Source organism: Ictalurus furcatus, chromosome 16, assembly GCF_023375685.1.
Source record: "Ictalurus furcatus strain D&B chromosome 16, Billie_1.0, whole genome shotgun sequence".
In the NCBI taxonomy this organism is placed as follows: domain Eukaryota; kingdom Metazoa; phylum Chordata; class Actinopteri; order Siluriformes; family Ictaluridae; genus Ictalurus; species Ictalurus furcatus.
In genome coordinates this window covers 8,495,715-8,518,304 of record NC_071270.1, presented here as the reverse complement: position 1 = coordinate 8,518,304, position 22,590 = coordinate 8,495,715, and the positions used below count along the sequence as shown (strand labels likewise).

At 37.8% G+C, this 22,590-nt stretch overlaps 1 protein-coding gene across 1 annotated transcript; it reads right to left on the bottom strand.

The window, feature by feature from the left end:
- Nucleotides 1-14,480: 14,480 nt before the first annotated feature.
- Nucleotides 14,481-17,052, bottom strand: LOC128620673 (V-set domain-containing T-cell activation inhibitor 1-like). Its single transcript, XM_053645908.1, has 4 exons — nucleotides 16,603-17,052; nucleotides 14,903-15,196; nucleotides 14,703-14,765; nucleotides 14,481-14,539 (listed from the first exon to the last, which is right to left on the bottom strand). The coding sequence occupies exons 1-4, from the start codon at nucleotides 16,700-16,702 to the stop codon at nucleotides 14,481-14,483; spliced, it is 516 nt and encodes a 171-aa protein (XP_053501883.1). The 5' UTR covers nucleotides 16,703-17,052.
- Between the last annotated feature and the right edge of the window lie 5,538 nt (nucleotides 17,053-22,590).

The following is a 22,590-nucleotide window of genomic DNA, read 5'->3' as shown; positions in this document are numbered from 1 at the left end:
TGTTGTTCCTATGTAGGTACGAGCATAGCTGCTGTGCTAAAACCTTTTCTAATATCTTGGAGGGGAGATTTGATATTTGCCTATAGCTGGACGGTTGACGGGTCAAGGTCAGGTTTTTTAATCAGGGGTTTGATAACCGATAGTTTAAATGATTTTGGTACATAGCCAGTGCTAAGGGAAGAACTGACTATTTTTAGAAGGGGTTCAATTAAACATGGGGAGTAAAACATTCTAAATACTGATCTGATGTTGCTATATTATCATCTACAAGGTAAGTTATAAAACTGTCAGGTTTTAATTTAATAGCTTGAATTTCACAGCTAATATTTGCAACTTTACCAATAAAAAAAAATAAATCATGAAATCTTCGCTGCCATATAATGACTGTGTGCCTGTTTCTGTGGTGGATTTATTCTAAGTTAATTTTGCTACCATGTTGAATAGAAATATAGAATTGTTTTTGTTTTATTATATATATATATATATATATATATATATATATATATATATATATATATATATATACACACACACACACACACAGAGTATCTCACAAAAGTGAGTACACTGCTAAGTGAAAATGTCCAAATTGGGCCCTAAATTTGGTGTCATTGCATCATATCCAGAGGTTGTGTTTGGGAAATAGACGTATGAGTGCTGCCAGCATTGCTGCAGAGGTTGAAGGGGTGGGGGGTCAGCCTGTCAGTGCTCAGACCATACGCCGCACACTGCATCAAATTGGTCTGCATGGCTGTCGTCCCAGAAGAAAGCCTCTTCTGAAGATGATGCACAAGAAAGCCCGCAAACAGTTTGCTGAAGACAAGCAGACTAAGGACATGGATTACTGGAACCATGTCCTGTGGTCTGATGAGACCAAGATAAACTTATTTGGTTCAGATGGTGTCAAGCGTATGTAGTGGCAACCAGGTGAGGAGTACAAAGACAAGTCTGTCTTGCCTACAGTAAAACATGGTGGTGGGAGTGTCATGGTCTGGGGCTGCATGAGTGCTGCCAGCACTGGGGAGCTACAGTTCATTGAGGGAACCATGAATGCCAACATGTACGGTGACATACTGAAGCAGAGCATGATCCCCTCCCTTCGGAGACTGGGCCGCAGGGCAGTATTCCAGCATGATAACGGCCCCAAACACCTCCAAGACGACCACTGGCTGGCCAAGCATGTCTCCAGACCTAAACCCTATTGAGCATCTGTGGGGCATCCTCAAATGGAAGGTGGAGGAGCACAAGGTCTCTAACATCCACCAGCTCTGTGATGTCGTCATGGAGGAGTGGAAGAGGACTCCAGTGGCAACCTGTGAAGCTCTGGTGAACTCCATGCCCAAGAGGGTTAAGGCAGTGCTGGAAAATAATGGTGGCCACACAAAATATTGACACTTTGGGCCCAATTTGGACGTTTTCACTTGGTGTACTCACTTTTGTTGCCAGCAGGATAGACATTAAAAGCTGTGTGTTGAGTTATTTTGAGGGGACAGCAAAATTACACTGTTATACAAGCTGTACACTTTTGGCTGTGTTGTCACATGAAAAGATATAATCAAATATTTACAAAAATATGAGGGATGTACTCACTTTTGTGAGATACACACACACACACACACACACATATATATATATATATATATATATATATATATATATATATATATATATATATATATACTACTATTAATAGTAAAACACAATAATCATACTAGTACTACTATACTAGTACATGCTAAATAAATGAAAATTAGTGTTAACTTAATGGTTATCCATATGAAGGAAATGGAAGGAAACATGGCAGAAAATAGATGATTGCAGTGGTTTTAAAGATATGTTGAGATTTTTACAGTCATTGTATCTCTGATTGTGGAATGTGCTGATTCAACAAAGAAAGGGGGGCTTTTGGTTTAGATTCTTTCCTGAGGGAGCCAAATGCCGCTTTCCCATCGAGCGTTCCCCCCTCCTTTCTTACTGAACTTATCACTTTACTGGCAAGGATCGTAGAATTTTGGATAAGGATAAACCATCTGGTTTGGCTCAAAGACCTAGACCTAAATTACTGCATGTGACAGCAGTTTCTGTGGTCGAGATGGTTGAGCCCTGGGTCATGGAAGCCTCTAACACTCATCTTATTGTTGTAAGGCGGTTGAGTCAAGACAAAGGCAAACAGAGTAATTAAGTGGTTCTTGAGTGTCTGCTGGGTGAGGGTTCATTGTTTTTTGGCAGCCAGTCTGTAACATGTACTCCAGAGCTGTCTGTTGCTTTTTCCGTCCGAGTGTCCATGAGTTTTGTGTGTCTAATTATTTTGTGGGTCTTATATCCTGCTTGTGGTTGAGATCCTACAGTATCTCCATACCAATCTGATGTTTGTAATTTCCAAAGATGTAATGCTGAAATCCAATACTTTTTAAGAAATTAAGCTGGCTGAGCTTGCGCCTCAGTTATAGATAAGTTACGAAGAAAGAAACATAATTGTGTCGAGACAACAGAAATGTGATTAAATAAAAAAGGGAAAATCCTGCCTAATGAGATCATTGTTTTAGTACTGTATTGATTGTATTTGTCAGATGATCTGCAGACATCTCGGCCTTCGTGATCTTTCAATAAAAGTCTCATATTTGACACATAGAACCCCTTGACTCTGAGAGGTTTTATTTTTGCAAAGGTGATTTTACTCTGCATATAGTCTGAGTCAATACAATCATGGCATGACCTTTTATACTGTCCTAAAACAATTATCTCATTTAGACAGGGTTTACCCCCTTGCTCTTTTAGTTACAACCTGAAATTTCACAATTCATTCCTAGGTCTTTGACACAAACATTCCTGATTAATACACTTCTATAGATATACTGTAACTTCTTAATCATCAAATCTTACACATTGGTTACATATGAGTTGATTAGTACATTTATTGATTAAAATATTCCATTCATGATCATATACATAATATGTGTAAATGCTGATTTATCATTCATTTGGTTTTAATCATGTGGGTAAATGCTGGTTTAAATGTGATCTATTACTCAACTTTACAAGCACAAGTCTGACCATACAAAGGAGCAAAGATAGAGGAGACGGCCAACTAAAAACAGGAACAACTGTACCATGCAGATAAGCATTAGAATGCTCACTCATCTGAAAAAAAAATGACAGAGAAAAATCTGTCGCTTATCAAAGGTAGAAATAGATCAAAAGTAGATAAGGAACTAAATTCCAGAAAAGATAATAGACCCTACCATGTAATTGTCAAAAAATAATAATGTAAATAATGTTGCAAGGAAACAAGAGATAAGGAAAATTATAGCCATTAAAATAGAAAACCTAAGACCAATTTAGGTTGGAGAAACAAATTATCCTACAAGTTTGCAAAGTGTTCCATGCACACAATGCAGAAATTCTCATCATCAGAGGTGTCAGAATCCTCTTGATCATTGGGCTTGGGCCTTTTGCTTGTTTACTTTGTTTTCTTCTTTTGCCAGTATTGCTGGCTGTGTTTATCATCCTCCTAAATGGATCATAGATGCTACAATTGTGGGACTATAGCTTATGAGTACAGTGGAGTGGGAAAGAAAGGAGTGCTATCCCATTTTCTTTGTGGAGTAAGTGATTGCCTCAGTGAAAGATGTTGTCCAACAACCTTCCTCTCAGTACTGCCCTTTGTATACTTCACAAAGTGTTTCAGGAAGATGAGGAAATCCTCCTCATGCATCCATTAGAGCCATTACCACACCAACACTGCCTGGTGATCGATGTATCTTTTACGTGGAAAGGCGAAGGCTGGAGGAATGACATTTCCCAGTGCATTCACAGCACAAGCTACTTTTGATGCCCGTCTCATCCACATTCCAGATATAATTCCCATAAAAGCTGTGCTTCTCAATCACATGTTCAAGCTTATTAAAGAATCTCTCCATTTTTGGATAATTGAAGCCTGTGGCCAGAGACAAACTAGTTGCAGGTGCACTTGTGATGGACAGATTTGGATGGTGTTTCATGGAGTCTGAAAACCAGTCAGATCCTGCCATAGATTTCTCAACCCATGACTGGGGTTGTTTACAGTTCTTGTCCAATGCCAACTGGTATGCAAACTTTCTGACATAAAATCAAGTCAACAGTAAACGTTATCCCCATGAATGATGCAGAACCCCTTGGGCAGACAGTGATGAACAAGTCATAATGGAAAAAGTTGCGGAAAAGCTGTTAATCAATGGTCTCTACCTCTTCATAATGGGGAGAATAATTGTGGGGTGAAATATTTTCCTTAAACATATGAGTGCCCCACTTTTTATCTAGGTCTCTCTCGTTCATACCTCTTGGGGGGTTAACCCATAGTACAGATCAGCTGCTTCCTTCAAATACTCAGGCAAGAGTTCCTCCTGTGCCTCACTGAAGACTCTCTGACTACTCTGGTAGCCTATGGGGCTGCTCACTTGAACCCTCTGCTCTTAGCATTTGTGAGGCTTTACAATATCTTTATTGTATCTTTCCCTGCCTGAACTCAACTGCAGCCTTTCTCAGAATGTCTGCAGGGACACCCCTGTCTGTCTTACGCTTCCACTGCCTAGGCATACTGTAAAATGGAGAAAAGTACAAAAAATATTCTGAATCATCATAAGGGGTTAGTTGTAACATTTTTAATGAACTGTTACAACTATGCCCACCCCAAGTAGCCATGACATAGCTGTTTTAGCATCAGGGTTTGAATTTAGCATGAATGCAGAACATCAAATTAAACTAGAGAAACTGCTACTTTAGGTTATGCAAGTCAAACAGTTGTATCTACAATATAATGAACACAATTTTTTATCAATAATGTTGATAAAAATTTTTACTTTCTTACCTGCAAATCAGTGTTTTGGTTGTAAAATCCACAATGTTGCTCACCGAGACATGCGACTTCTCCTGTGAGCTCAAAAACGAAATGGGAGTGTTTGATGACATCACTGCAGCTCATTTCTGATTGGTCAAACTGACAGTATTACAACTAACTCAGTGTTAAAACACTCCCTGGTCTCCCCTACTTATAGTCAGAATAAATGGTGGTGATGACCCAACAACTGAACCACTGCCCCACATGCTAGGACTCAATTACAGAGAAACTCAGGAGACAGACATAAGGAGAAAAAAACAGAAAAATCTTTATTTCAAAAGGTTTTACAAAAAGAGCAAACAGAGATCCAAAAACAATCCAACTTTTAAACAGATTAATCCTAAATCCAGAAAAAACAAGTAATCAGGTAAAATTCACAAAAGATCCAAAGTAGCCAAAAATAACAATAGATACCAAAAAGGCAAAAATCATAAAAGATCTTGCTGCATCCAAATTCACTTATACTATGCACAAAAGGTGCATACTCTTTTTGTGAAGAAAAAGTACATATATTTGAGTGTACAGCAAAAGAGTATGCAATTACTGGTACATACTAACACGTTATGTAATGGAAGAGAACTTTGTTGTCTAGTTACTCACACTGTCACCCTAAACAAATTCTTTGCATTTCAGTTTTTCTTCATTCATTAATTCTTATATAATTTATACTATATAATTTCATTTACATTCCTTTTATTTATTTTTTTTCACATTTCATTTACACCTCTTGTTTGCAGGTTGAATTCAGCACAAGTAGTTGTGGGCAATACTAGCTGAAAAAGTGTCCACAAGTCCACACTTCAAAAATGTACTGTAAATAATAGACCATCCGGGTACCTTTGGGATACTCATTTCAACATCCTACGATTTGGGACACTCTAATTCTAATCTCAGATACTATTTAGGATGGCTAGTAGGCGAACTGGGTTGCAGCAAGTAGCTTGGTACTCACATGAGGATCAAAGAACAAAGGGTATGTCTCAACCAGCTCTCTAGTTTAGTAGGTAGTGAATCTGTATATCGTGTACACGAGTTTGGGCACTGGTAAGGACCCTGGCTCACTACACATAGGGACACTGATAACTGAATTTTCGATGACATGACTACGTACTTTTGTTGTAAAACCTCTCCAAAAATTAAAAACTTAAATATTTAAGTTTTATGTCATACAAAATTGTTAATCACACATATTTCAGTAATAATAAGTCAAGCAGAATCATAGGCAACCTAGTGGATTAAAAAAAATCATTACACACTTAAAAGTCGTTAGACTCAAACAAACTGTATATAGAATGTCAAATAAAGTTAAAAAAAAATCACTAACGTAAGTAATCATTTGAGAGCTACAATAATATCAACCTGCTTATATTTGTAGCTGGAAGTTGTTGTTTTGTTTTTTTTTTTTAGCTGAAAGGCTTCAGAAAATGTGACATCATTTCCAGTAAGGGAACATAGTGAGCATCGATACCCCCTGGTTTTTGTGGTGCATTGTGGGATTTTTTTTGGGGGAAAAAAGTTCTGGTGCAGTGAAAGGATTTTGCAATTGAGACAGCCCTTAAAATGGCTGACACCCTGATCAGTGCCCTAACTGCTGAACTAGAGAGCTGGCTGAGACATAGAAACGGGAGGGTTTAATCAGAGACAGGTCCAAATTAGAGACACATGAAAAAAATAATGAAGGTTTAACAAAGCAAGTCAAAATAATATGCACAAATGTAGAATCTAGTGTCCAAAGTCTATATTGTCCAAAATCCTAACAAAATAATATAAAAAGTGAATGAAAAGGGGTACTATAACAGAACTTTAAAAATTTTCAGCTACAGTTTTAATAACCTGGCTGGTGCTGGCATAGAATGATTTTTTTTTTCTTATCTTATTCTATTCATGGTTTTTAGGGACATTTTCACTAATATTCACTGATAGTCACAATAGTCACTGATATTTGTGTTAGTAACTATGATTGAATGATAATGTACTGTAAATATGGCTGTGTGTCATGGAACTAATATCCCATTAACAAATGTATGTACAGTATTTATTTATTTAATGGAAAATAAACAGTAAAAATCTAATGTAAATATTTATTAAACACAGGTTTTAATGACATATAAGATGGTAAAGAAAAGAAAAATCTAAATCTTTTGAAATATTATTTGCTCAGTTTAAAGGATCTTCCCCTACATGTACTACAGTACATACACAGCATACTTAACCTGGTACTGCACAAAATGAATGCCACTGAGTTCATTACTGTACAGCGTGTCCTTTGTGTGTGCATTTGCCCTTTTCTTAACTCCCCAACCCTTTTCTATAGATAAAAGTCTCATTTATTGTGCTCTGCAAGTGGTTTGTTTTCTGCTGGTAACTCATCAACTAAATTGCCTATAAAAAAAATAAAAAATAAAAGGGGAAAGGGTGAGTAGTCAGCAGTAATTAAATATTACTACTTTTGATTCTTAAATCTTAATTTTAATTTTATTACAGCAAAGTCCAGTCATAAAAAACAAACACACACATAATATGTGTAGCTTGATTAGTTTAATTTAACCTAATAGTTTGTCAAAATGACAAGAGTTTTGATACCTTCATGCATAGCCTGCATCTCTGTGTCTTGTTGGTGGTCTTGCCCAGAATGTTTAGACTTACCTACTGACAACACAGAAGTATCACTGAGAAAATATGTATGTACATTAATTAAAACTGCTATAAAGTGATATGTTTTAGTAATTGTGAAAGTGTATATAAACATACAAATTGTCGCAAATAATTGACAATATGCCACAATTGAGAGACCTTTTTTACCTTTGCATTTTCTGTATATATAGAAAATGACACAGAGGAGCACTAGAGCAGCTACTATGATGGCCAGCACCCACAGCTTGGACCCACTGTTACCTACAGAGGTTGAAATTAATGACTTTTAAAATGGAGAATTTGCAGGAAGGCAGAAATATAAAGAATACATGCTTCAAGCTTACTTTTTAACTTAAATTTAAATCCTGGTTCTTAAGTATATTTTCCTACCTGTCTGTGAAACTGCCTTGGAAGCACTGATTTTGACTAAGGTTTGAACTATGTATTTGACCTGGGAACCTGTGAATGTGCAGGTATATGTCCCAGAATGCTTTGAGCCTAAATTGTTTAAGTAAAGCGATCCATCTCCCATCAGAGTCTTGTTCAGATCCAATTCTGCCTGGTCATCCCAGTGGTTTTTGACCCTATGAGTTCGACTGTAATAGGTCAGGATATCGGTGTGCATGTTCATGCTTATGAAAGTCCAATTGATAGTGAGGTTTTTAAGATTCTTTGGAGCCATGCATGGAATGACCAGGGGTTGCCCATAATTTACAGCCATTTCTGTGGATAAACAAACAAAACAATAAAAATACAAACCAAAGCTTTGTTACACCAGTTACACTACATTAAAGACTACATCAGACAGGAACAATGTAAGAAAAATGTACAAAGGTTTTGCAATAAATAGGAATATTGACATGCACTCAAGCCGGGCCATGTGCCACGTTGCCCCCCGCGCAATTTCCCCCGCCCCCGCTGCCAAGCAGAGCTACCCGAATTACTTCCCACTGAGGAAGCTGTCCCTCCGAGCTCCAGCCCAGCAGAGGACGTCCCTCCGAGCTCCAGCCCCGCTGAGGACGTCCCTCCGAGCTCCAGTCCCGATGAGGACGTCACCCAGCGTTCCAGTCCCGCTGAGGACGTCGCCCAGCATTCCAGTCCTGCTGAGGATGTCGCCCTGAGCTCCAGCCCCGCGGTGGACGTCGCCCAATGCTCTGCCTGCCTGCTGCCCAATGGAGGCTGCCCTGTTTCCTGATGTATCAAAGGACAGATTACACAGGGGCCCAGGACCGCCGTTGGAGGGGGGTGCTCTTTGGCGCTCCGGGAGGAGCACCTTTGGAGGGGGGTTCTGTCACGATCTCGCCGGCAGATGGCGCTGCGGTGTCGATGTCCACGGACAGCTGCAGAGCGCGCGCGTGCACGAGATTACGGAATGAGAACTGTTTCATATGGACACGTGCCTTTGTTTTGGTTTTGGTCGTGTTTTTGTGTCCTGTTCTTGTTCCATGCCTCGAATCCAGTTTCATGTTTAACCTCGATTATCTCTTCCAGTCTAGACCTCATTTCCTATTTATTGACTTCAGTTTGCGAATAAAGCCTTTGATCTGCGATTGCTTCCGTCTATCGTCTCATTCCGTAACAGTGCCTTTGGGGCTTTGAAAGTATGAGCTGCCAGAGTTAAAGACAGATGCCTACCCAATCCCTATGATTTATGGCGGAAAAAATCTGATTCAAATTATACAGTAACTTCCATTTTTGAACGAATGAATGAGTGCTGAGTCTATTAAGAGATAAAGATGAATTAAATCAGATTTTCTAGAACCTAAAAAATGCAAATGTGCATATTTGAGTCATGGGTAAAAGAAAGTACACCCTCCTTCAGTTTGATGTATGATATTTATATGAATTTTGAAGCCTAAATACAAGTGCCTGAAGTAAAAGCTAAAGGTAGACTATAAACAAACTACACCACGGTCATATCAACAACTTCAGTGTCATCACCACAAAGCTTTATAGCTCTACAATATGAAAAAACTCTACAATTGGAAAATACTATAAACTGATCTACATTAGTACAGTAGTAGTAGTAGTAGATCTACTGTAGTAGATGAGTTTTCCTGTTCAGCATGATGACGTTTAATGACCCCGACAACCTCTCTAGTGCCATTTAGGCACTTGTTATCAACCACCTTTTTCAAAACACGTAAAAGCTTGACAAAATCATGAGTGGGGTATTACTGATGCTTTTTATGTCATAGAATAAGACATGAAAAAATCTTGAGCTTGTGTTAACCACTAACCTTATTTCAGGCATTCAACCAAAAACACATTCAAAAAACCCATTGACTTGGGAACAGTGGAACCGGAAGTGCAAAAATGCTAACCCATTTCCGGATTTTAGGACTCATTTCTACAGCAGGCTACAGTGGTGCTTGAAAGTTTATGAACCCTTTAGAATTTTCTATATTTCTGCATAAATATGAACTAAAACATCATCAGATTTTCACATAAGTCTTAAAAGTAGATAAAGATAACCCAATTAAACAAATCAGACACAAAAATCATACTTGGTAATTTATTTATTGAGGAAAATGATCCACCATTACATATCTGTGAATGGCAAAAGTATGTGAAACTTTGATTTCAGTATCTGGTGTGACCCTCTTTTGCAGCAATAACTGCAATTAAACTTTTCCAGTAACTGTTGATCAGTCCTGCACATCAGCTTGGAGGAATTTCAGCCCATTCCTCAGTACAGAACAACTTCATCTCTGGGATGTTGGTGGGTTTCCTCACATGAACTGCTTGATTCAGGCCCTTCCACAAAATTTCTATTGGTTTAAGGTCAGGACTTTGACTTGGCCATTCCAGAACATTTATCTTTATTCTTAAGCATTCTTTGGTAGAATTACTTGTGTGCTTAGGGTTGTTGTCTTACTGCATGACCCACTTTCTCTTGTGATTCAGTTCATGGACAGATATCCTGACATTTTCCTTTTTAATACATTGGTATAATTCAGAATTCATTGTTCCATCAATGATGGCAAGTCGTTCTGGCCCACATGCAACAAAACAGGCCCAAACCATGATACTACCACCACCATGTGTCACAGATGGGATAAGGTTCTTATGCTGGAATGCAGTGTTTTCCTTTCTCCATACATAACGTTTCTCATTTAAACCAAAAATTGTATTTTGATCTCATCTGTCCACAAAATATTTTTCCAATCGCCTTCTGGCTTGTCCACGTGACCTTTAGCAAACTGCAGAAGGGCAGCAATGTTCTTTTTGGAGAGCAGTGACTTTCTAATTTGAAATACTGCCATGCACACGATTGTTGTTCAGTGTTCAGCTGATCTGGACTGGTGACCATTAACATTAGCCAATGTGAGAGAGGCCTTTAGTTGCTTTGTGACCTCATGAACTATTACACATCTTACTCTTGGAGTGATCTTTGTTAGTCTACCGCTCCTGGGGAGTGAAACAATGGTGTTGAATTTCCTACATCTGTCTGACTGTGGATTTGTGGAGTCCAAACACTTTAGACTCTGATAGATCCTTGTTCTTTAAATAAAACAATCTGCTTATTCACACCTGATTGTCATCCCATTGATTGAAAACATCTGACTCTAATTTCACCCTCAAATTCATTACTAATCCTAGAGGTTCACATACTTTGCCACTCACAGATATGTAATATTGGATTATTTTCCTTAATAAATAAATAACCAAGTATAATATTTTTGCCTCATTTGGTTAGTTGGGTTCTCTTGGTCTGCTTTTAGGACTTGTGTGAAAATCTGATGATGTTTTAAGTCATATTTATGCAGATATATAGAAAATTCTGAAGGGTTCACAAACTTTCAAGCACCACTGTATAACAATAGTGTGGTCCTTACCAACTGCAAAAAAACAAACAAACAAACAAATAAACAAACAAACAAGCAAAAACACAACAGATTTCCGTATGTAGTAATTTTTCCCCAAAAAGTAAACCAACATTCAGAAATCAGGTGGGGGAAAAACAAGTACTCCCTTCCTACTTTCACAATCATTAAAAGAGTAATTAGTAACCAGGTGTAACTAATAAAATGCCCAAGCTTAAATCATCAAACATGACTACCCACCTAACAAAAATATGTTCTAAGAACATTATGCTGATGTTCCCATTAAGTTATGAAAACATTATTTCTGAATGTTCTTTGAACATTTAAAAACAGCCAGTTTTTAAAAATTGCTTTAAAACGTTTTTTCTTGGTTTTGCGAAAGTTAGGGTACACATTAAGGGAATGTTCCATTTTATCTTTATGCAAACGTCCTCCAAATGTTCCCTCTGGAACATTGCTTATATTCATGTTTATATTAATTCAACTTTTAAAAATAAGCAATAAATTTCTTACAGCCACAGGTATGGATTTCTAATCAACAAAAATTTTAAGTACCTAAAACTGGCACAAGGCAATCATTTTCATCATTTATAATTTATGTTTTTGTTTTTTTTTCCAGAGAATAAAAGTATAAGTGTATTATATAGACATTTGAATTACAAAAAAAATAACGATAAGACTACTTTAAAATTCACATTTTACTGTAGTAGTAGTAGTAGTAGTAGTAGTAGTACACTAAACTAAAAAGAATCTCAGGGAAGTATATAATCCAACACATAGAATTGAAAAGAGCAAAGCTTACATTTTCTAAACCAAAAACACAACCCAGTTCCAGTTAAACATGGGAAACAAGAACACAAACATAGAAATATACACAAGTCAAATCTAAAAAGACAGGTTAAAACCAGACACAATGGAAACAGAAAACACCACAAAATTTAGTGTGTACTGTATATATAAACTGTTTCATATGGAGTTTCAAACACTGTTGTTTTCCAAAATGCTTTGTGATGCTTCAGGTTGAAGAGAGACCTTAGAGCGTCTGGGTACAGAAACAAGAGACAGTGTTGTTTAATGCAGATGAAAGAAATGGATACAGCTTTTTACACATTATTAAAGGAAGGTAGATCTCTGGGAACAGGGTTGGTGACCATTGATCTAAAACAGGTGTGGTGTGGGTGCAGGTTTTCATTCCAATAAAGCAGGAGCCACACCTGATTCCACCTGTCTAATCAGTTCTTGGATTTCAGTAGACTCAGGTGTAGCTTCTGCTTGTTTGGAGTGAAAACCTGTACCCACACCGGCCGTTTCCGGATAACATTGCACACCCCTGCTCTAAAACAATTAGTAACGAAATACAGAAATGAGCGCAGACAAACTAGTGATTGTACAGCAAATTGCTTTTGGTTTTCTAATCATTCAGAAATGTTTACCAGTTGTTAATGACACGACACGACACAATGGTGCAAATGGTGTCCCTTGTGCTTGAGGTTCTGTTAGCCTGGGCAACACTCGATTAGCATCAGGGCAATTAAAGCAGGATCGCGGTTTATTTTATCACACATATCATGGTTACTGGTTTACTTTAATTTTCAAGTAATTATAAATATAATGTGCAGCGTTCAACATGTATGTGCAGTGATTGGGGGGCAGTTTGTGGAGAGAGAATCACACATTTACATTCAAATGATAAATAATCCACATAAAATGAAACCCAAATACCAATATAAAGGCTATTATGTGCGTCACATTAAGGTATTTACAGAATATAAAGTGGTAAAGACTGCCTGCTTCTGCTCACAGTTTAGGACATCTTGTCTGATTTCACATACAATTTAATTTCATGTCGCAGCAAATCTAAATGGTTCCCGCATGAATTCCCTGAGACTGCAAGTCTCTGAAGTAAACTATTATCCAGTCATGAAAACGTCTCCCAGATAGCCAGATAAGAAACCAACTCACCTTTAGAACAGCTGCGGTTTGACTAAAAATATCAACCCGTCGTAATGGTCATATGCAGACTCTGGATGCCATTGGTTTAAATGTTGCGGCATGGAGTGCATACACAGAGTTGTGAGTAATACAAGGACAAGGAGAGAATTTAGTTCAGATGAAATGCTGTTACAAAAGGGGAAGGTCAAAGTCCTGATTGGTTATAGTAATGCATTAGGTTCAATGAAGTAAATAAAATGTATTATACATTCTTGCCTGTTTATTTCATAACTTACATTCATTTGTTGTTATTCCTTATACGTGTCTTGTGAGTTTATGTTGTAAATTCTCTTATGACTGTAATGATCAAACAACTAAATAGTAATGTTTAAAAAATGTTAGACAAACGTCCAATTAATACGTTCCAGAAAAAAAATGTCCATAAATTATGTATAAATAAAATTTTGTGCTAATGTTTTGAGCTTATTGTTTTTTAAGACACGATAACTTTGAATGAATAACATTACTGGAAGAATGTTTGTTCATAACTTTGATAGAACCTTGTCAGAACATTAGTCAAAGCTCTGAGAATGTTCCCTGTTAGCTGTGTACCTCTATAAAAGCAGAACATTCGGCAGTTTGGTGTTCTGGAGCACTCAGGTGTGTCTACATGATGCCAAGAAAGACGGACATCAGCCATCTCAATTGTTGCTGCTTATCAGTCTGGAAGGGGTTATAAGACCATCTCCAAACAATTTGAAATTCACCATTCTATAGTAAGGATTGTTTACAAACGGAGAGCCTTAAAGACAGTTGCAAGTCTTCCCAGGAGTGGGTGTCCCAGCTAATTCAGTCCAAGGTAAGACCAATTAATGTTCAGAGATAAAGAAAATGACTACATATTGAAATCTGTTGTGTTTTTTATTGTCACCTGGGGTTATTTGTTTTGTTTGTTTATAGAAGTTGATGAGGACCACGCAATTGTTATTTAGACCATGATAAATAAACACATAGAACTGAAGGAGAGGGTACTTTCTTTTTTCCATGAGTGTATTGGGTTTGGGCTTTTAAGAACTGACCTCAGACATATTACCAGCATCATTAATTCAAGTTCTACTGAATCTGATTTATCTCCATACACATTTGGAAATTTAAGTTGTGTTTTAAAAACTACAGAATACACTATATGTAGGTAATGCTGTTTAATTACTTCATACCTGTCTGAAGCAGTGAGGCTCTCCAAGACTGTGAGCTGTATTTTGATGTGATCCTGCAGACGTAGGTAAGATTTGAGTTTGTGCTCATTTTCTTTAATGTACTCTCTATACTATACAGGTCATTTGAATCTGCACTTATTCGAGTGACAGCTTGCAGGGAAGTGGGAGCAAAGCTTGGCACTGTAGACCACTTAAGCAGTGGAGCAGGGTACACACCATGTGACGAGCACTGCACATTCTCAGTGGGACTGACCCTGATGGCAATCCCCTTTATAGGAGCTGCAAAAAGTATAAAGTGAAGATTTTATAACAATGTTTATTGTACAACAGGTTACAATACCCCACTTTCTGTTTTAGTCATGAATTTAAAAATGGGGAACTACTGAACTACTGGTCCTTGGGTTTTGAAGACTAACCTTCAACCTTGACTATGACATCAGACTCCTGAACAGCCTTGGTGGTGTTAACCACACATTTATAGCGCCCTCGGCTCTTTATACTGCTGTCCTCCAAAAGAAGGGAGGCATTGCCATGTGACACTTCATCAGTAAACACTGAAATGTTGCTGTTATGAGATTCATCTTCATCCTCCAAGAAACTGTATATTAGTGTTCCCTGTTTGTACCATTGAAAAACAACCTCTTCCGTAGAGGGAGGGAAGGAACAGGGCAAGATACAGTTTTCAGAGTAGATGCAGGTGACATGAGCATCTAGAATCAAAGAAAAGGGGCACATGAAATGTTATTTAATTCTAACAATCCTGAACTCAACAAACAATTAGCAACTGGCATTTTATTAACATTTATTAACATGTTAGGGTAAATGCCTTTTTCTAAAAATCAAGACCTTGAGATAAGTTGGAACAAGTAAGGACTTGACAAAATTAATTTTATTTATATATTTATTTATTTATTTTTTTTACAACAAATCTGTATTTAGTAATGATCATGATAAATGCTTTTTGAGGGTGGTGTTTTGTTTAAAAAAAAAAAAAAAAACTGACTGGCCAAATTAAAATAGGTTATAATCACATGAACTTCAGTTAAAGAAAGATTCTATTCTAAAATTTGTACATTGTTTCCTAATGTGGAGTGATAGCATTTTCAGTATCATTTCGAGGTGCAGTGTTGAAAATTGTTTTTATAGGGCACAAATAGTCAAGTTTAATATTTTAAATGAGTCCATAAAATTCTCCTAATTTTTCATGAAATTCACATGATGAACCTGTAGTGTAAAATTATTGTTATTACATTTTATGCCAGAAAACCTTATACACAGAAACGTATGTTTGGTACATGATATAATCAAATATAACATATGCATTTTGGTGTGTACTAGAAACAAAATATTTAATCTATTTACTCTTAGAACTCTTTAAGAACATATAGTTCCTACTAGGGGTGCAATAGCTAATCTACAAAATCGCCACAAGTAGAGAAGTTATTTAAATATGAAAAATTAGCCTTTAATTTTGTAACATACACAATAGACACACCATCCACTTTGTTAGGAACACCTGTACACCTGCACATTCATGTAGTTATCTAATCATCCAATCATGTGGCAGCAGCACAATGCATAAATTTATGCAGATAAAGGTTAAGACCTTTATGTTCACATCAAAGATCAGATTGGGGAAAATGTGATCTCAGTGACTTTAACTGTGGCATAGTGGTTGGTAACAGAAGGGCTGGTTTGAGTATTTTATAAACTGCTGATCTCCTGGGATTCACACACAACAGTCTCTAGAGTTTACACTGAATAGTAAAATGAAACAAATAACAACAAAAAAAACAATATATATTTAATTGGCTATGTGTAATTTTAAGAGCCTTATTTACTTTATGTATACTTGTGGATGATGAGCTGTGGAGATTTAGTATTCACAAAGGCAAATTTTCAGACATGCAAATGAACCAGAAATCAAACTTACCAAAGAACAAACAAAAGCTAAATGACCCAATTCACATTTGTGATTCATACACAGGATTCTTGAATTACCTCTTTGACTAGATAAAACTATTCATTAAAAAATGCAATTCATTGTTTGATGTTACATTGTACAGGACAGTGTATAAGTTTGCAAATATGAAAAAGGAGAGAAATAAAATCTTACCTGGAATCTTGCTTTGACCATAGGAAAGTATCCAAAAGACAGTGTAAATCTCAAAGAGTGTGTTTAACACACTCTTATTGGATGTGCTGAACAGCTGCATATGCTGTGTGATAACAAATTGTTAGTGGGAGAATGGAAAGTTGGATGGAGAGAAAAAGGGTTATCAAAAAAGGTTCTCACAATGAAATGTAACCTGATCCTGTCCTCTGAGTAAACGGAATAGAAAATGCTGTTTGAAAATCCCAGGTTCACCTGAGTGGAGCAGCAGACAAACAATAGATTCAGTCACCAAGGCTCCTGCCTCTGTGAAGCTAAAAAAAGAGGTGTAGCCAAGGACTTGACTGTGAAGCTGTGAGTCAGAGGAGTGTTTGAATGTGAGCCACAGAGAGAGGCAGGTTGACACACCCTATAAAGACCATTTGACTGTAGATATTAAGTGTGTACTATTTATTATTATTTCTTCACTGTATCTCTTGTTTACTCTTTAAAAAATTGAAGCCACATTTAAAGCTGCTCACTTTTGAGAGTTTTCTAAATGTGGAGATGTACATAACAGCTTGGCACTACAATGGTTTGACTGAGCAAAACTATAATGCTATGAACAGTTCTATATTCTTTGTAGTTTGCAGCAGTTTGGCTGAGTACAGATCTACATAACACAGGACAATCTGAAACATCAGTTTCTTCCTGAGATTTTCCGGGCCTCATTTCAGTATACACCACTCCAGTAGTGGCCTATTCTAATTCAAACAGCAGTTATTACTTATGTGCAAGATATCAGTGCAATCACAGTATATATATATATATATATATATATATATATATATATATATATATATATATATACACACACACAGTATCTCACAAAAGTCAGTATACCCCTCACATTTTTGTAAATATTTGATTATATCTTTTCATGTGACAACACTGAAGAAATGACACTTTGCTACAATGTAAAGTAGTGAGTGTACAGCTTGTGTAACAGTGTAAATTTGCTGTCCCCTCAAAATAACTCAACACACAGCCATTAATGTCTAAACCGCTGGCAACAAAAGTGAGTACACCCCTAAGTGAAAATGTCCAAATTGGGCCCAAGTAGCCATTTTCCCTCCCCGGTGTCATGTGACTTGTTAGTGTTACAAGGTCTCAGGTGTGAATGGGGAGCAGGTGTGTTAAATTTGGTGTCATTGCTCTCACACTCCCTCATACTGGTCACTGGAAGTTCAACATGGCATCTCATGGCAAAGAACTCTCTGAGGATCTGAAAAAAAGAATTGTTGCTCTACATAAAGATGGCCTAGGCTATAAGAAGATTGCCAAGACCCTGACACTGAGCTGCAACACGGTGGCCAAGACCATACAGCGGTTTAACAGGACAGGTTCCACTCAGAACAGACCTCGCCATGGTCAACCAAAGAAGTTGAGTGCACGTGCTCAGCATCATATCCAGAGGTTGTCTTTGGGAAATAGACATATGAGTGCTGCCAGCATTGCTGCAGAGGTTGAAGGGGTGGGGGGTCAGCCTGTCAGTGCTCAGACCATACACCACACACTGCATCAAATTGGTCAACATGGCTGTCATTCCAGAAGGAAGCCTCTGATGCACAAGAAAGCCCACAAACAGTTTGCTGAAGACAAGCAAAGTACATGGATTACTGGAACCATGTCCTGTGGTCTGATGAGACCAAGATAAACTTATTTGGTTCAGATGGTGTCAAGCGTGTGGGGCAGCAACTAGGTGAGGAGTACAAAGACAAGTGTATCTTGCCTCCAGTCAAGCATGGTGGTGGGAGTGTCATGGTCTGGGGCTGCATGAGTGCTGCCGGCACTGGGGAGCTACAGTTCATTGAGGGAACCATGAATGCCAACATGTACTGTGACATACTGAAGCAGAGCATGATCCCCTCCCTTCGGAGACTGGGCCGCAGAGCAGTATTCCTGCATGATAACGACCCCAAACACACCTCCAAGATGACCACTGCCTTGCTAAAGAAGCTGAGGGTGAAGGTGATGGACTAAACCCTATTGAGCATCTGTGGGGCATCCTCAAACAGAAGGTGGAGGAGCACAGGGTCTCTAACATCCACCAGCTCCATGATGCCATCATGGAGGAGTGGAAGAGGACTCCATTGGCAACCTGTGAAGCTCTGGTGAACGCCATGCCCAAGAGGGTTAAGGCAGTGCTGGAAAATAATGGTGGCCACACAAAATATTCACACTTTGGGCCCAATTTGGACATTTTAACTTAGGGGTGTACTCACTTTTGTTGCCAGCGGTTTAGACATTAATGGCTGTGTGTTGAGTTATTTTGAGGGGACAGCTAATTTACACTGTTATACAAGCTGTACACTCACTACTTTACATTGCAGCAAAGCGTCATTTCTTCAGTGTTGTCACATGAAAAGTTATAATCAAATATTTACAAAAATGTGGGGGGTGTACTCACTTTTGTGAGATACTGTGTGCGTGTATGTATGTATATATATGTATGTATATATATATATATATACATATATATATATATATATATATATATATATATATATTATAATTAAAAATTAGTGTGTACTGGTGTATCTGTGGTTAGACCATGTTACCACTGGAGGCAGCAATTAGAGGCGTAGGTGTATTCCTAATCCAAACAGGAACAGCCAGACACTTATGCTGCTCCAGAACTTCATTAGAATACCTATAATTCCATGTGGCTCTAAAAAATATTTGAAAATGTTCTAGTTATTGGTATTTTCAAATGGCTCATTATAGATCATTATGACTTTCTTCCATCCATACATCCATTTTCTTCTGCTTATCCTGGGTCGCAGGGGCATCAGTCTAAGCTGCCCAGACCTCCCTCTCTCTAGCCACCTCCTCCAACTCCTCCACAGGGATACCCAGGCACTCCCAGGCCAGAGAAGAGATATAATCTTTCCATTTAGACCTTGTTCAGCCCCAGGGAGGCATCCCAGACAGATGCTCAAACCACCTCGACTGGCTCCTTTCGATGCAGAGCAGCAGAGACTCTACTTTGAGAGTACTCCTCACCCTCTCAGTGTCACAGGCTGATTACCTCCATGCCACACCACATTAATGCAGTAATTTGTGCAGAAGGAGTCCTAACCAAGTGCTGAGTGCATAAAACATTACAAATTCTTTATTCTAATATTTTGAGATACTGGATTTTTGATTTCAATGAGCTGTAAGTCATAATCATCAAAATTAAAACAAAAAAAGGCTTGAAATATTTCCCTTTATGTGTAATGGATCTAGAATATAAGAAAGTTCCACTTATTGAGTTAAATTACTGAAAAAAATATACTTTTCCACAATATTAACATTTTTGGAAATGCACCTGTACAGGTTGAGTGTGTGTGTATATGTCATGTCAAGAGGTTGAGGACGAATGCAAGTGCAGTAAAAGACTTTATTTACGAGCGACAGGCAGACAAATCCAAATCATGATACAGAAGCGTGGTCATAACAGGCAATGGGTCAGGCAATCTACAAACAGGCATAAATAGGACCAGAATCAGAGTCGAGAAACGAGGTCAGTGAACATGAAACAAAACGAGAACAAAGAACCACCGCTTGGTAATGAGTAATACTACGCAATGTGCTATGAGATACGAGAGGTTTAAATGAAAATGTAATCATGGGTTAAACACAGGACAGCTGAAACCAGTGAAGTCACATTCGGGTAACTACCAATGACAAAACAAGGGCAGAGACAGAACATAACCATAACAAAAGCATGTGTCTAAAATAAACAAGGTCAATGTCACTGAAGACCAAAAAGCATGCATTCGCTAAGGGCTCGCGCATTGGGCTTGAGCTTCGAACTCGCGCATAGGGCTTGAGCTTCGAACTCGCGCAATGGGCTCTCGCAATGAGCTTGCGCTTCAGCTTTCTAAGCACGCTGCTTTTATTGCAGCGATGACTCAAGGGGAAATCGTGACTATATATATATATATATATATAGTGGGGGAAATAAGTATTGACCGCGTCAACATTTTTTTCAGCAAATATATTAACAAATAAGGCTATTCAAATCTTCACCAGACATCAGTATTAACCGAAGAAATCTGGAAATTCACCACTTTAAAGTCCATAAATAAAGTTATGTGTAATAAAGTGGAATGACATAGGAAAAAAGTACTGAACACACTAAGAAAAAGCAGTTCTTCAAAGCAAAGAATCAGCTGAAATCCATAAGTAATTATACCCCCTATCTGTGCAAATTAATGTCAGCTAGGTTGGTAAATTGATGGTCTATAAAAAGGCTTCTCGTTAGCAAGGTGTCACACAAGAAACATTTCATGATGGGTAAAAGCAAAGAGCTCTCCCAAGACCTTCGCAACCTTATTGTTGCAAAACATATTGATGGAATCAGATACAGATGTATTTCAATACTTCTGAATCTTCCAGTAAGCACCATCGGGGTCATTATTTGTAAGTGGAAGCAACATCACTCCATCATCAACCGGCCTGATGCACAGTACTCCTCGCAAGATTTCTGACCAGGGGGTCAGAAGAATAGCCAGAAGAGTAGTCCAAGAGCCAAGGACAACTCGGAAAGAGCTCCAGAAACACTTGGAAGCAGAAGGTGCCAGAGAAAACAATAGGCAATGCACTTCATTGCTCATGCTCACCCCACAAGACTCCATTACTCCAAGGCATGTCAAAGCTTGTTTAAACCTTGCTACAACTCATTTGGACAAGCCTATGAAATACTGGGAGAGTGTAGTCTGGTCAGATGAGAGCAAAATTGAACTTTTTGGCTGTCATACTACACACCATGTTTGGAGAAATGGCACTGCACATCACACTTAAAACACTATATCAACAGTGAAGTTTGGAGGTGGAAGCATGATGGTGTGGGGCTGTTTTTCATCGCATGGTACTGGCAGACTTCATATAATTGCAGGAACAATGAATGGAGCCCTTTAACGGAAAATTCTGCTGCTGAGAAGAATCTTCTGCCATCCACCAGAATGATGAAGATGAGATGTGGGTGGACCTTCCAGCAGGACAACGATCCAAAGCATACAGAAAAGGAAACTCTCAATAGGTTTCAAAGAAGAAAAAAAAACAAGGCGTTATAATGTCCCAGTCAGTAACCTGACTTGAATCCAATTGAACAAGATTTAAAGACAATATGTTTAGAAGAATGGCCCAAAATCACACCTGTATAATGTGGCTGATTAATTTCTTCATACAGGATGTGTCTTGAAGCTGTGATTACAAACAAAGGCTCCTCACCTAAGTATTAAAAAATTTCAGTTAGGGTCTTCAATTCTTTTTTGTGTCATTCCACTTTATTACACATAACTTCATTTATGGACTTTAATGTTGTGAATTCTTTATATTTCCAGATTTATTTCCAGAGTTAATACTGTTGTTTGGTGAAAATGTCATGTGAATAGCCTCATTGAAAATAAATTTACTGAAAAAATTGTTGACGCATCCAACACTTATTTACTCCACTGTAGATAGTTACAGTGCAATGTTTCAGGGCGCTCAGCAACAGCATCAACTCAGCAGGTGGCCCTCCAATAAATGAAAGAAGAAAATGCTTTTTTAAAAGTTAAAATAAAATTCCTCAAGGATAAATGCAAGGACATAGAGAAAAGGACATTATGCAAGGGGGAGAGAAAAAAACATCACAAAGTTGACTCATCTTCCTCCTCTGAATCATCAACCTTGTTCACATCTCAATCATCTTCATCCCTGCACCCCAAAAGTCCAGCAAGAACATGCACACAAAAAGCAGAAATGCACAAGAGGTATGTTAAATGCCAATACATTAATCTTGGTAGAGTCATTCATTATTTTTTTAATCAATTTATTTATTCAGCAACATATTGAAATTAAATGGGGTATCCTGCTATTTATTTGAATTAAACATTTACCATTACTTGGAAAGCTCAGAAGAAATGTGGAATTTTATTTGATGTTTCACTAAACAAGCACAGTTTTTAATCCTCATAATAC